The following is a 15,784-nucleotide window of genomic DNA, read 5'->3' on the forward strand; positions in this document are numbered from 1 at the left end:
TTTTTTTCCACATTCTGAGCAAGGTAACCATAAAATTAAAAGAAAATAAAACTACAATAGGAGAGGGTGGGGGACCCAACAAACATCGCAGTACAGTCATAACAGTACGAGAAATAAACAGGAAATTGATCCAGAATGATGGCAAGGAGAGGGGCTGCCTTGATAGTGATATGTGATGTAGTTTAATGATAGGACCGCTAAAAATACGTGCGCACCGTCGATGATTGCGGTGAGGCAAGGGATGAAGATCTCATTTTTCGCATCCATGGATAAAAGAGAATGCTCCGCCGTAGCTTCGAACCAAAGAGAGAACCCGTTCCACTTTATTGAAAAAAGAGGTGAGAATGGGCTCTCGGTGGGATTAGATGTATCTGAACACCACCAAAGGGGGCAGCATGTGGGCCTCACATGCGGTGGAAAGGCTAGATGGTGGGCAGCTCATGGTGGATCAAGAGCGAGGAGACCAATGGAGGGGTGCGTGCGTGGTAAAGATGGACGAACGGCAGTAGAATTAGCTTCCAACTTCAAACAAAAAAGAGTAAAGCAAAAAAAAAAAAAAAAAAGTGAGAAAGAGAGAAGGCAAAAGAGATGGCATGGCAGAGAAAGGGGAGGGGAGGCAGGGAGAAACGGGAGCTGACACCACCTGCGGGGGCAACACGTGGACCTTACACGCCAATGGAGAGGTTGGATGTCAATCAATTTCTCATGGTACTAAAATAGGCTCATAGATGGTTGTTTGAACATATCCTCACACAAATTGCCCATTTCTGCAATTGCAAATTTCATACTGTGTCTACTATGCAAGTAATTTCCCAACACAAGTTCTTTCACGCGAACCATAGAGTAAACAATCAATGGACTACTGCCAATTATCGAATCTAATTTACAAAAGAATACAACATAAGATGGTATCAATTCCTTGCCAGTGGTTCTAACTCAAACGGCAGGATGGTAATGCAAGGGCTGCTAATGGAAATGCTGGAACCCTTTCTAGCTTCTACTAATACATTGCTTCATCTTCATCCAGAGACCAATCTAGGTCCTACAAGTTTTAGCAACAGAAAGTCATTTGGGTAAGATATGAATAAAATCAGCAATCATAAACCGACCGAAGCCAATAGCTAATTCAGAAACTGATCACTCTGAATTATACACAATTGGAATAGTTGTCATTCTACTAACTTGTATGAATTACATTAAATCTAAATTACACCAACTTTATATTCAAAAAATCTCTAGTCATGGGTTCAATAGGTAAGCACCATAGTTTTCATCTTTTGTCAATACATGCGTTATATAAAAAGTTAAGTTTGAGGTTCCCTATATAACCAATTTGCTTCTAGAACCATACTAGCTACTGAAGGAAATAGAAACAAAAATATCACATTAACACATGATGACATTCTGAAAAACAAGTCACAGATTAATGAATTACCTTGTAGCATATTCTTCAGGACATAATTTGTTCCCCTAATTATAGCTGCCTGTGGTTGACATCTTTCAGTGGTGATCTTTCGTCACCACCTACATTCGGTTTCTTTGTTGTGCCAGAAATACAAGGGTCTGCATTCTCTCTAGTAGAATCATAGAGCTCACTATGCATCATCGAACTCATTGCTCCCCCAATCTCTTCCTCAGAATTCTGTGATATTCTTCCCAAAATTTTCATCAATTTCACATCCTCAGAAGAAAATTCACCAATCTTATCACAAAATTCCTGAATATAAACCAAAAGATCCTGCCTTTCTGTCAATAACTTCATGGAGTCTTTAAGCAGAGTTTCTTTTTCCAAGTCAAGCTCTTTAACTAAGCCCTCCATCTTCCTCTGCTCATCCATTAACTTTTCTGTTTCAAACTTTTTGGCCTCCAGTAATTCTTGAAGCTGCTCTGCCTGTCGTTTTGAATGAAGCAAGGATTCCCCCTCAATTGCCAGTTTCTGCCGTAAATTACAGCCTTCTATTTCTAAATTGGCAATTAACTTGTTTTTCTCTTCAATCTCTACATTTATCAAATACTCAGCGTTCTTTATAGCTTCACCAAGAACATTAATCTCGACCTGCTTTTCTATGACCTCTTGAAAACAGGAGATCACTGTACTCTTCATATCTTGCTCCAATGAAATAGCCAGTTCTCGGAGATCTTTTATTCTCTGGTCTTTCTCATTCCTGATCTGCAACAGCCTCCCTTTCTCTTGCTCAAAGGCTTTCTCTGCTGCCAGCCTTCCAAGAACTGCAGCTTCTGCTTCTCTTCTCATGGATTCTTGCTTCAGGAAAGTTGAATCTTTCTGGAGATTTTCTATGAAACTATCCTTCTCTTTAGCAATTAGGAGAATGCTGTCTTTCTCTTGTTTGAAAGCTTCCTTCATGGCTGCAATTCTAGCTTCTAGAGAAACAATCTCTTGCTGTAGACCTTTAATTATTTTCCCCCGCTCTTTGACAATGCAGAGAAGGCTTTCTTTCTCATTCTTAATCGTTAGCTCAAGCTTGGCTTGTTTGATAAGGGAAGATTCCATTTGTTTACATATTTCCTGATTTTCGTCAAAGCAAGCTTTCAGGCTCTCAGCATTAGACTTCCAATTCTGTAATTCATATTCTACTCGACTGACTTCACGACTTTTTTCAGCCAACTCAAGATTCACCTTTTCTAAAGCCTCAAAAACATCTCTTTTCTCCTTTTGTAGTGCACTTTCCAACTGAAGAACTTGCTCTTTTAAGCGAAGTTGACATTCAGACGATTCCTTGAGCATTTTCTCATGTTGTTGAAGCTCATCCTCCTTGGCTGCCAGTATGCATTCCAAGGACTCGACCCTCTTCCTTAAGGACGTCAACTCCTCATTTTCTTTCTGAATATCAGAATAAGATTTATTCACTGCCAACTGCTCTGTACGAGGGGGATTTATATCTTCCTTCTCTTTGTTGTGCAGCTTCATTTCTGCTTTTGCATTAAATATTTCGGAGTAAGCCTCTGAAAATTCTGATTTTAAGACCATGCATACTATAGGAATTTCTTCATTTAAAACCTCAACTGCAGAATGACAACTTTCAAGCACCTTCTGGAGCTCCTCTATTTGTTTTTCTTTACCCTCCAGTTCAGATTTATAACTGTCTATTTCTTTGCTCATCTTTTCTATTTGAAAACTCAATTTCGATTCTTTTGCTTTCATATTTGTGGAACAATTGCTATGTACCTGCTCCAAGCCCCTAAGCTTGTTGCGCAGCTTTGCTAGTGAAGTAGCTCCAGCATTCCTAATTTGAGCTTCCCGAATTTCTTTGAGAGATTCTCCAAGTTCCTGATTCTCTTGCTCGACGTGAACCATTCTAAATTCCATTTCTTTTACGAGTGTTTCTTTTCTTCCCAGTGAGTTTCTTAGCCTTGCAATCTCTTCATCCCTCTGAACAATCAAGTTCTGGATCTTTGAATTTTCTTCATCACGCTGGGAAAAAACATTATTAAAACGTGAATTGAGTTCAGATACTTGAACCTCTAGAAACTTCCTCCTGCTTTCTTCAAGAGCTAAAGCTTGGTTGCACATCTCTAAACGAGTTTGAAGACCTTCTAAGATTCTAGTTTGAGAATCTAAGCTTGTCTGTAATGATGAGATCTCTGCAAGCAATGCCGATTTCCCTCTTTCCCACTCCTCCTTACTCAACTGGAACAGGTCTTGGAGCCTTTTATGAGCTTCTTCAAGATGTTTAAACTGCTCGTTCTTCCATTTCAACTGATCCTGAACATCTCTATTTTCCTCCTCCAATTTCAGTATCACATCATCTCTCTGCCTCAGTTTTTTGGCTTTTTTAGCCCTTTGCTCTACTTCGAAGCACTTCCTCTCTGCAACCATTAATATACTTTTAAGGCCCTCAATCTCCTTATGACTAGCACAAGCATTCTGCTCCAATTCTTTGCTTCTAGCCGTCACTTCATTCAAAGCCAACACCAACTCTCTATTTTCTCCTTCCAACTTTTGCAATTTCTGGCCACAATCTGCTTGGAGTTTTTCATTCACAGAACTCAAATGCCTAAGAGAAATTTCTTTTTCATGCAAACTGGATTTGAGGTCCTCATGAATCTGCCTTGCTTCTGATATCTCCTCAGACTTAGAATTTAGTTCTTGGGCTTGTTTCTCAATCTGCTGCTTAGCTTCTTGATATTTGAGTAATTGCTCATTGTGGGCTCTTTTTAAGCTCTCAGAAAGTTCAATTTTGATCTGGTACTCTGCCTTTAGTTTCACCATCTCTGCTTTGACTTCATCTAACTCTTTATAAATGCCCTCCATTTCCCTTGCTTTTGAATATGGATTTCAACGAACACCTGATAAAATTGGAGGTGAAAGCGAGTTACCATGTTGAAGCAAACAGCTGAATGTAAAACAACACAGAACAAAAGGAAATCGTGGGTGGAGGAGCAAAGTCATGGTTAATTGTAAACTAACAGAAACAGCACAACCAATGTGTTTGGAAGTTCATAAAAGAAAGAAATACGTAATATGTTAAATCACCAATTATTTTAAACGCTCAAGCTCATAAAAAATCATGAATTTAATCATTTAATTAAATACTTCAACACTCCTCTGGATTCAAACCCCTCCCTCAGTAAGTGAAGTCCAACACATTAAATACTTAACTAAAATGGAGAGCAAACTATGGAGTCAGAACTTAGGACCTCTGATCCGATAACAAGTTTGAATGGTATACCAAGAAAAGAGGACTAAAAAGAAAAGAGAGGAAAAAAAAAATGTACGAGAAAAGAACCAAGAATTACGGTTCTTCTCCTGCTCATGTATTATTTATAATTCACACACATTGTACAAGTACATAAATGCCCTTAATATAATATTACTCTTGGAAATAGATCTTCCAAATAAGGTAACAGCAACAGTCCATGGTTCCTGCCCTGCCATTCCCTCATATTTCATCCCTCCAAAAAACTGTTAGAATTTTCAGTCAATTATCTCAATATACACTTCCTTCTCGATGGTTTCTGATGAAGTAATATTAACCAGATATGGATGAACATGAACGAAAACTAAACATCATAGTTTCTGCACAATACTTATTGGTGCACCATTTGAACGCACATCCCACGTTCGAAAGCTGCACCAACATACCAGAGCAGTCTCTACCATTTTTTTTCCCCCTAATTGTTCACCATGTATTTGTATATAAGAGAGAGGAATGGAATGAAAAAAAAATACAAGACTCTGTCGTGGATGTAGGCTCTTACAGATGATCCACTTTACGTCTAGGTTTTTTTTTCTAAAAAAAAAATTAAAAATTAAAAACAGAAAATCTTTTGTTTTTTAACGATACTGGTTGGACCTTATAATTAAAAATAAACCCAAATTTCCAAAATTTATTAGTATTTTAGGACTAAAAAATCCAAGCATGTACAATGGAGTACCATTCTAGTCTTTGAATAGCACACACGCACACATAAATACAACCATTTGAAATATGAAAATATAAAATTCAAGAGACGTTGTGCAATTCTATCTGCCCTAGCAAAATCAGCTCTCAATACTCGCTGAAATTACCAATTCCAAAAACTGATCATCCCAATTTGTGATCCATGCATAGGAAGACCTAAACACCGTGCTTAGGAAATTTTTGATCAAGCTTAAAGGAAAAATAAGAACAACAAATTCACGTCACATGCAAGGGCGTGTATATTATTATTTTCTTTTTCTTTGCAGTTCATCTTTTCGTTCTCTTTTTAAAAATGAAAAACTTGAAATTAAATTCTGAGCCAGTGATTAGAAGCAGGCAAACGCGGCCTAAGATTTTAATATTTGTAGATTGTTGTGTTTTCCTGCAATTGCTCAGCAAGCACACGGAAATCAGAGGAAATCGTAAACAACCTGGATCTGAGAAATTGACTATTTTTTGGGGCAAGGCAGTAGAAAAATCCGAAGCAAACTTAGATAGTAACACAAAAACGATAGAGTTATGCACAAAATGATTGATGAAGTAACGGAGAGAAAAGTACCTGTGAGTCAAGCTGATTCAGTGGCACGCCGTTGAAGAGAGAGAGAGAGAGAGAGATTCTCACAGGGTTTACTTCAGAGACTGAAAACAAAGCTTTACACAGAGAGAGAGTGAGAGAGAGAGAGAGAGAGAGAGAGAGAGAGGCGGGTTTGGTGAGCGGGAGGGAAGCGGGTTATGTTATTGTAGATTTGAAATATGACGCGAGGGTAAAATTGGGAAATTTGCTAAGTGTATGTATGGGAAATTTGCTTTAGTGTTTACTTGTATATCAATCACTCGTACTGTCATATGTTCATTCTTCTACTGCTACTCTTACGTTTGCTTCGACATAAAATGTTTCTTGAAATTTTTTTTTGGCATTTTTGGTATTTGATAGGGTTGAAAATTATGATCAACGGAAATCATCTTCAATTTAACCGTAAAAGCCTCTTTAAAATTTTGAAAACAACTTACAGTTTTCTGGATTTAAACGCTTTATTCTTGCACACACATTTATGGGAATCCGTCACCGCCAGGCATTGGAGTTTCTTGGTAGTACGACTCTACTGCCAAATTTTGGCATCCAATTGCCAGAATCCGGCGACGGCGGCCGAATTCTGTTTTACGACGTTGGTATTTTTTCATACGAACCAAACGCCGGAAAATATTTTCTGAAAAATCATTTTCTTGAAAATATTTTACAACGAAAAACATTTTACATTTAAACGAACGAAGCATACATTTCTGGTCATTTTCATAAACAGAATATGAGAATATGACTTACTTTCCGTGTTTTTGTTTTGTTTTTGGTAAACATTATCAATAAGATCTTTTGGTTTAAAATCTGTTTGTTCAGGCGTTTTCTATATTTTTCGATGTTTTGTGCAACCATAAATGATGGTCAACGAAAATCATTTTAAATTTGACCGTAAAAGCTTCTTTAATTTTTGAAAAACGATTTACGGTTTAAAAAACCGTAAATCGTTTTCTGGATTTAAACTCTTCATTCTTGCAGGTACGTTTATGGGAATCTGCCACCGTCGAGCATTGGAGTTTGTTAGTAGCTCGAATCTACTGTCAAAGGTCCTCGAATTTTGGTATCCGATCGCCGGATTTCAACAAAATAGGTCGGAATCCAACAACATCAGGCCCTCTTGCCGGAATCTGGCTAGTATGGCCGGAATCTAGCCGTACTATGCCATATTCTGGCTAGTTTTGCTAGAATCTAGCACGAATGGCCGGATTCCGGTGAAGGTCACTGGAATCTGGCCAGTACAGCCGAAATCTTGTCGGTCAATGACGAAATCTCGTCACCGATGACTTTTCGCCGTTGGTGATTTTTTCATATGAACCAAACGCTGAAAAATATTTTCAGGAAAATCTTTTTTTTTTTTTTTTTTTCTGAAAAATGATTTTGTTGAAAATATTTTACGAAGGAAAACATTTTACGTCGAAACAAACAGAGCATAAATGCAATTATTATTTTCACCAATGTCTCATTCAGTAATTTATCGTCATGCAACATCAAGTTCACTCACAATGTACATGTGTTTTATATGCTTCATTTAGAGGTGAGCAAATTATTCGATTACCGACTACCGAAAACCCATCGATCGTCACCAAACCGATTTCGACCGCCTCCCGCTCACCAAATAATTTTAAATTTGAAAATCGAAAAATAAATTAAAATTCTGAAATTGAAGTCGAGTCGATAATCGGTGGAATTTGGTTTCTGTCAGTAACCGACCCAACTTGACAAAGTAAAAAATAAGTTAATTTGCGTAGGAGCCAATCGATATCGTTTAAGAAAACATACATATGCATACTTTTCTCCAAACCCTTGGCCCTACTTCACACTTCACTCCCTCACCTCTTGCACGACGCCGTCTTCCCTCCTGAACCCTAGCCTAGGATCACTTCCTCCCTACCCCATGCCGTGACGCCTAGCCGCGGAGACGCCAGCCGCCCTCTCTCTCTCTCTCTCTCTCTCTCTCTCTCTCTCTCTCTCTCTCTCTCTCTCTCTCTCTCTCTCTCTCTCTCTCTCTCTCTCTCTCTCGCCTTAGATGATGCAATGGCCAATGGGGATCGAGAACGTCTCTCTATCTCTTTCACTCTCGTCTCTCGTCTTCAACTGAAATAGTGAATCAAGCCTCGGTTAAACCATTCCATCTCCTTTTCTCCTCATTTTTCTTTGATTTATCATATATATATATATTGTGATTTGTGGGTTTGAATCATAATCAAACCGTTCAATTATTGTTTTGAGAGTTTTGGTTATCGGGTTTGTTCACTTTGTTGGAATTTTAAGCTGTAGACTTGTTGAATGAATGCTTGATTTACCAATTTATCCGACCGTCAATTTCTAATTTTTCCGATGATTTTGAATTATCCAAAAATTTCTGAAAAAATCCTTCTCGGAATAAAGTCGGGTAATTCCCCAACTTTACCCGACTATTTCGGTCAAAAGTTGGTGAAGGGGTTTCCGACACTAACTTACCCGATACCCACCCTTGGCTTCATTAAATAAATAAAAAAATAAAAATAAAAATTGAGGTAATAACGTAAATGTGGCTAACACTTTATTTTATTTTTTTTAAAATCGTTACAAATTGTATCAAAGCCATCTAATAATGTTATGTGGTATTGTCAGCAACACATGGTGTGACCCTAACGAGAACGTCAGGGGTTTAAGAGTGATATTGTAATACCACGGTCCCACATTAAGAAGATGAATAACCCACATTGAGTTAGTAATTCATAAAAAAATTAATGAGTGATAAGTCCCACATTATATACTTACCAAGTAAAATTAGACATTATAAGTGATTTTATAAAATCTCTAAATTGACTAGTCTTTTTGAGATGATAACACAGATTTGACTAGCACTTTACCAATAAATCATTTGACAGAATTACCGTATCCATTTAATGAATATATGGTACCAACTGCAATAGTTTTTGAACCAAAAGGTCCATTTAGTAAAATCGCAAATTAACTTTTACAATCAAGCGGCTTTAAAAACGCACCCCCTTCCTTGCATGTGATTTTCTGTGTTTTCAAATCGTAATTTTTAAAAAACACACTTCTAAACCATACATTTTCCATTATTTAATTTAAAATCAAACTTTTAATCTACAAAATCACTGTATCAAATGCACTCAAAATGCATATCCGCATTAACTATACAAGGATACATAATTATTAGACTCCTGCCAAGTATTCAATTCCAAGAAGGCAACTGAGTGGCATTCAAAAACAATGACACAAACGAGAGTGTCCAACAAATACAAATTCAAGGGAGAGATTTGCCAGACTTGGTTTCCTTGCCTCTGGTAACCTCAGTATCCTTGGCCTACTTATGCAAATCGTCTCACACCCTTTCCACAATAAGCAGTTGCTCAAGTTCCTCTCTACGCCGCGCCAATTCCTGTGATTGTCAGCAAAAGCAAGTTAATACAGCAAAGTTTCTGCACCAAATCAACATGCATACAACTGAAGGAAAGAAATTAACATCATTCCAAAACTACATTCAACTAGGGGTGGCAATTCATGTTCGTATGTCGAGTTCGGTCATGTCAAGACATGGGTATAAGATTATATAGATCAACCCTAATCTGACTTATTTAATTAAACGGGTCAAAACCCCTCGATCCTAATTTGTTAATTTTGCATTAAATTCATGTCAGATTCACGAGACTTGTAAAAAATTGTCAGCCCTACATTCAACTGCCATCCACTCATTCTGCTAAATACTTCAAATCGAACATGTGAATCTTTATGCCAATTTTACCAGTTAGCAGGGCCTTCAAAGGAATCCGGCTATAGCCACAGAAGTTGTAAAATCCTAGCCCTCCAAATGTTGTAATTAGCATAATGGAAACGTAGATTCATTACAAACCTCCCTCACTAATTACAGAAGCCTGTGTTCCAACTGATAACACATTACAGATTTTAGAAAACAGCGAAAGCTGGAACTAAATAGAGATAACTTTCCATCCATGCTTTCAATAGGATGTTGAAAAGTAGAAGCTTGATACAAGCTGCAAGAAATTTAGTAATAAACATAGCCTCTTTAGCACTACAATATATCCGGATCTACCTAAGAGATATTCCTTATTATTATACATATGGACCGACAATCAGAAACCCATTCTGGTGGGACCAATGATAGGTAATGACCTTTTTAAGCACCACAAATCATCTTGATGAGCTGACGTAAAACCATATATAAGTTAAAGACTTCAACACTTCCAGTAGGAAAAGTATTTTGGAAAACTGAACTAAATCACCAGCCTCAAAAATTTTAGACTCTCCTACCAATTGAAATCCAAGATTTAAGGTAGTATCATCACTGTCATCAATAGCAAGGTTTAAAACTTGCAACTTGCAAGCTTAATTAGAAAGATGTGGTACCACAAAAGTCTAATATTCCTTTTTTTCAATTTTCCAAATATAAATCCAAGTCATGAGTAAAACTTGATAAATTGATATACACTGTAACATACAAATCATAAACAAAAAACAATACTGAAAGCAAAAGGCCGACCAATAATGTTGTCTGATATCTCAGTCACTTATGGAACTATGGTAATAGAATAGCTTACCTCCAGATCCTTCACTGCTTGGTCCCTTGAAATCTCTTTCTTCTGCCGAGCACGTTTGAGACAGCCAATGCACAGAAGTCCCTTATAATTGGGACAGGTATCAAGTAATGAAATCGTTACATTAAAAATAAATAAACAAAAAAAGGAAGCTAAACTACAAGGTTTTGTGAGTTTATTCATCATGAAGATGTCTAAGTATCAAAACTCAACTAAAACATTAGATCGTAAAAGACAATAGGTTACATATACGACATAGAAATTGTTGTGACCTCATTGCTCAACAAACTCAGAAGATAAGAAATAAAAGGAGACTGATATAGCTTATTGATTTGTCAACTACTTCTTTACCCTCAACCAGGCAAGGCATCATTGAATAATTGGAGCGACAATAAGTAAGAATCCTATTTGAATTGAGTAAGAAAATTAGTTTTATCAAGATATGCAAACATTCAGTTTTACAAATTTGAACTGAGTAAGTTACTGTTCCATATATGAGTAATGCTATAAACCACATTTTTATCCCACAATTATCCCTTACAATGCTGATATGGCAATCTCAACCAACCCTTGGATTAGTCTTTGTTAAGAAAAAAAATTTAAAGGTTGGTTGAGACTGCCACGTCAGCATTATGAGATAAAAATATAGTTTCTAGCATTACTCACCATATATATGCCAGCTAGCTGGAAGAGGGAAAAAAACACACACGCTTATCCACATATAACTCCTAAATTAAAAATTTGTGCTTTCAATTATCTTACCGAAACTAAATACACTACACCGCAAGCAAGAAGCATATAACTTGATATGTTTTGAAGAAGAACAAGCTCCTTCTGCACCCCATAATAGTCAGGGAAAGCTCTTGTCATCACCGCAACACTGGAGAGAATGTTCATGAATTCAAAAACCAAATAAGATGTATTTTTCTGTCAGATTGTGTATAAAATGAATCTAAAAGTACCTTATAGAGAAAGTCTAATAATTTCTCGAGTTCTACCTCATGCTTGATAACTTAGTTTATCACTTATCCTCTATTCTAATTATATATCCTGCTTATGTGGTTTGGTAATGTGTTAGTTATAAATGAGTTTGGCCACATAGCATTACAGACTAACCAACCAACCTAAGCTGCTCTTTTTGTCACTGGCTTAAATCAAACCCAACTCACCAGCCCAACTATTAAAGATAAAATTGTAGGGTTTGAAATATTGGCTGAGGTTTGGGTAATTGGGCTTGGGAATCTAACAGGAATCAAGACATTGCGAAGTAGAGGGGATCTAGGCAGAAAACACGAAATTATCTCTAAATTGTAGACATACAAGATCTGCAGCATACCCCTACCAGCAAAATACTCCAACACCTGCAAAAATGGTTACAGAAAAATTAAATGAGATAATGAGATCAATTATCTTTTTGATAAGTAAGATCAAAGAATAAAATGATAACACGTATATGGTCAGACATTTGGATTTCATAAAGGTCTTTAAATAATAACCTAACACGTGCTTCGGCATATTAATTAAACAACAAAACATTGCTAGGTCCTAGTAGGTGCATCTGAATGTTATGCTGTCAATGTTGACATAAGCAACTAAAATAGAAGTTAAAAGGATAGTTGCCAGTTATCATTTTTATGTATACTACTTTTTTTAATTTATTGGTGCAAGGATTATATTAGCATTTTTAATACAGCACCCTTCTTCCATCCTATGATGGAGTTGCCCCAGACACAACAGATTACAAGGGGACATTCAAATTAAGGAATCATACGAATCAGTGATGGTGATAATTATGACGATAACGGGTTGTTAAAATCGAGATCCTCAATAAGATCGATGGGAAGGTTTCTATGATCAGATTGGGGATCGAATCGAGAATCGTAAGATTTTACAAGCTATTAAAATGGCCAATAATAAAGAATTCAAGTTTCTTTAATTACAGTTGCCAAGTTTTCATTTCCACAAATCATATCATGTGGAAATTTTGACTCTTTGGCATGCCTGACGCTAGAGACAGCACCCTTAAATGAAGGTTGGTTTTTATACTTCACTAAAATAAAAGGAATCTTGATTAAACGTGAGTAATATACTACTATAAGGAATCTCCCCTTCCCCCTCCCCTTGGGGTATATATATATATATATATATATATATATATATATATATAGAGAGAGAGAGAGAGAGAGAGAGAGAGAGTAACGCCATACGCAAGACTCTTATCCCCTTAAATGTGATGTGACTTTTAAAATTATCATTGTATCAAAAGCCAATAGTGATATATCTCAAATCCAATGGTAATTTTAAAAGCCACATCACATTTAGGGGGATAGGAGTCTTGCGTATAACATTACTCATATATGTACATACATACTACTATAAGGATTAACAAGTGTCTAATCATGCATAAGATAGATGCACTTTAGAACAACGTTCAAACCCACCTCACTTCCACCTTTCCTAAAACAATGAAGAGAAAGAAGAACTATACTAACACCAGAAAATAAGCGCTAATAGCTCCAAATAAATAGAAAACACTTGGCCTATGAATAGTTTCAACATGAATCGAAAATGTTCTTATCACTCAACCACCATAAGATTACAATGTGAACATAATAAGATCAAAGTGTTTCACAACACCTAATAATACTGCAACACGCAGTCAAATCAATAGGAAGAAATTACAATCTGAACTCTCAAACGGGTGGATTTTGTGTCAAATTGAACTACCAACATGCCAAGACTAGTTCAACCCACAAATTAATATCTATCAAAGAATCACAAACCCATACTTCCTTCTATATATGCAACAATCAAATCAATTTTGTTAGGTTTTATTTTGTGCTGGCAAATTCATGTGTCAAAACATGGTTTTTGGGTTGTAATGTTTAGTATTGAGTTAAGGATTAAGTCAATGTAAAAGTTGGTCTAAGACATGAAAAATTCAAGTTTATGAATGTTGTCCAGAAATACACTAGTCGGAGTAAAACGAACATATCTTTTGATTTTGACATCAAATGAATTAGAACGCTGATTCAAAGGGCTACATCTTTGTATTTCACGACCATTTTCCAATTCCAATGTTTACTAGGTCAACACAAGTTGTCTACAAAAGTAAAAAATTAAAGTTTGGAAGACTTCGGTCGAAGCTTGATCAGTCGAACTAGTGCATCAAGTCCCAATACTAAAACCCGAGAAGCTCGTTTGACCGAGGTGATGAAATTGGTGATGAATCAATGAAACCCTAGCTCGCGTTCAAACGAGACAGCCACTGACAGTTTAATTGTTAGCTGACTTCGCTTTAAAACCTTTGTTTTCTCCCCACCTATATAAGCCTAAGGACCTAGGACTTACATAAGACCTAGATGCTATTTTTCATTGTTCTTAGAGAGGTTCCTAAACACCTTTTGAGCCTAAATAGATTTGATTCCTCTCCATGTTTTTCTTCAACAAAATTACAAAAAAAAACTTCAGCCACCAGAGTTTTGAGTTGCAGCGAACAAGATTTGTTCGCGAATGTGATCCTTGTAGAAGAAGAGAAATGATTCCTACACTCATTTCTCACAACAACCCCACAACAAGCTGACGTGGCTGGTAATATTTTATTATTTTTTTACAAAAAGAAATGAAAACAAAACAAAAAAATAATAAAATATTACCAGCCACGTCAGCTTGTTGTGGAGCTGTTGTGAGAAATGAGTGTAGGGATCATTTCTCGGTAGAAGAAAGCCAGAAGTTCTAGAGCCACTATGGAGGTAGGTGATCACGTCATTTGTCGGGATTACAAATTGAGTCTTCGGAGTTACAAAAGTTTTTGTAAGTAAGATCAATCTGTAACACAAGTCTTCTATGGTGGATGCCTTTGAGGTTGGTTGACTGGTTTTACTTTTGAAGAGTTCTTCAAAAGGTTTCCACTTCGTTACCAAAATCTGTTGTTTGATTTTATGTTTTTGTGGATTTTGATATTGATAACTATTGTAACTGGATTAATAATTGCCTTGGTAATCTTGTGTTTAACAACTTGGGGTCTTAATCGGAATTTTTAAGTTCCAAAAAAAAAATTTGGTAATTAAATTAAAAGGAGAAATGCTCAACATCTCAAAAACCAAGTTTAATATTTTCCGCTTCCAAGTAAAATTCAATTGTTCTGGCAGTAGTCCACCCACCGAAAGGGTAAATTGAAACCATTGTAAAAGACGCCCAAAACAGTTGTCCCTTGCCCATTGGTTTTCTTCATAACAATATGTGTGTATAAATATACATATTCATAATGATAATTATCAATAACAAAGTGCACTCATAAAGGGAAGAGTTAAAGAAATGAAAGCCGAATCAAGAATTAGGTGAGAAATTGCTCCAAAGAACAACTACCAATCGAATTCAAATTCATATTCGTAAAAACAACAATTCACAACGTTAATCAACAAATCGAACCTTCCAGAATTGTAGTATGAATCCCCATTCCGTCTCAATCAGAGCCACAAAGAACGCAAGCAAAACCGCGTAACACCGAAATATCCCATCGAATATCTACAATCACCATCACAAAACCACTCAAATTACACATACATGAAAATACACACACACACACACACACACACACACATAGAGAGAGAGAGTACATCAGATTCGTCCTTGAAGGATCGAATGGCGGACAGAACATTGACACCAATGCAGAGGAGGGCGACGGCGGCGGTGATAACTCTGAAACACCTACAGACCACCAGGAAAGGGTCTGGTCTCGCTCTCACTCTGATGATGTTGCTCGAAGATGTCCTCTCGTCCCTCTCTTCCTCTCCGTCTCTCGCCATTTCTCGCGCTTTTTCAGCTCCCACAAAACTCTCCCATTTCCGTACCAGCGTTTTACCTTCTTTTTTTTGTTAAATATCTAAAGCGGGATTCTATTCTTCACCTGCTGTTCAAGGAACTCAGTTGAGAACTGACACGTGCCAGTTTAAAATGTAGTTCTACGGACACGTATCGGTGGAAGATCGTTATCTAACAGAATAAGGGCGAGTTGTTCAAATAAAGTTACTTACGATAATATCTGAATTATTTAATTAAAATAATTTTTTTAAAAATCTATTAAAAGTTTCATAAAATTTTGATACAAGTTAATTACTTGGTTAAAAAACAAAGAATTAATACTTAACGACCTTAATTTAAGAATACGATATTCTTAAAGGTCGTTAAGTATTAACTCTTTGGTTTTTTTTACCGCTGCC

The 15,784-nt window shown here is 36.6% G+C and overlaps 2 protein-coding genes across 2 annotated transcripts; both read right to left on the reverse strand.

Annotated features, from left to right (window-relative positions):
* Positions 1-724: 724 nt before the first annotated feature.
* Positions 725-6,351, reverse strand: LOC133881451 (uncharacterized protein At4g38062-like). Its single transcript, XM_062320383.1, has 3 exons — positions 5,983-6,351; positions 1,436-4,308; positions 725-1,042 (listed from the first exon to the last, which is right to left on the reverse strand). Exon 2 carries the CDS (start codon positions 4,271-4,273, stop codon positions 1,475-1,477), a length of 2,799 nt encoding a protein of 932 aa, XP_062176367.1. The 5' UTR covers positions 4,274-4,308; positions 5,983-6,351; the 3' UTR covers positions 725-1,042; positions 1,436-1,474.
* Positions 6,352-9,044: 2,693 nt separating this feature from the next.
* On the reverse strand, positions 9,045-15,438 carry LOC133882815 (uncharacterized). Its single transcript, XM_062322039.1, has 6 exons — positions 15,182-15,438; positions 14,994-15,089; positions 11,883-11,923; positions 11,325-11,442; positions 10,566-10,646; positions 9,045-9,388 (listed from the first exon to the last, which is right to left on the reverse strand). The coding sequence occupies exons 1-6, from the start codon at positions 15,368-15,370 to the stop codon at positions 9,332-9,334; spliced, it is 582 nt and encodes a 193-aa protein (XP_062178023.1). The 5' UTR covers positions 15,371-15,438; the 3' UTR covers positions 9,045-9,331.
* Between the last annotated feature and the right edge of the window lie 346 nt (positions 15,439-15,784).

Source organism: Alnus glutinosa, chromosome 11, assembly GCF_958979055.1.
Source record: "Alnus glutinosa chromosome 11, dhAlnGlut1.1, whole genome shotgun sequence".
Classification (NCBI taxonomy): domain Eukaryota; kingdom Viridiplantae; phylum Streptophyta; class Magnoliopsida; order Fagales; family Betulaceae; genus Alnus; species Alnus glutinosa.

Coding starts and splice junctions, on each gene's coding strand:
- LOC133881451 (XM_062320383.1), bottom strand. CDS start 4,273: ATGGAGGGCATTTATAAAGAGTTAGATGAAGTCAAAGCAGAGATGGTG.
- LOC133882815 (XM_062322039.1), bottom strand. CDS start 15,370: ATGGCGAGAGACGGAGAGGAAGAGAGGGACGAGAGGACATCTTCGAGC. Junction 15,090..15,181: donor CCTTCAAGGACGAATCTGAT/GTACTCTCTCTC, acceptor TGGTGATTGTAG/ATATTCGATGGGATATTTCG. Junction 11,924..14,993: donor TCATACTACAATTCTGGAAG/GTTCGATTTGTT, acceptor CCATTTTTGCAG/GTGTTGGAGTATTTTGCTGG.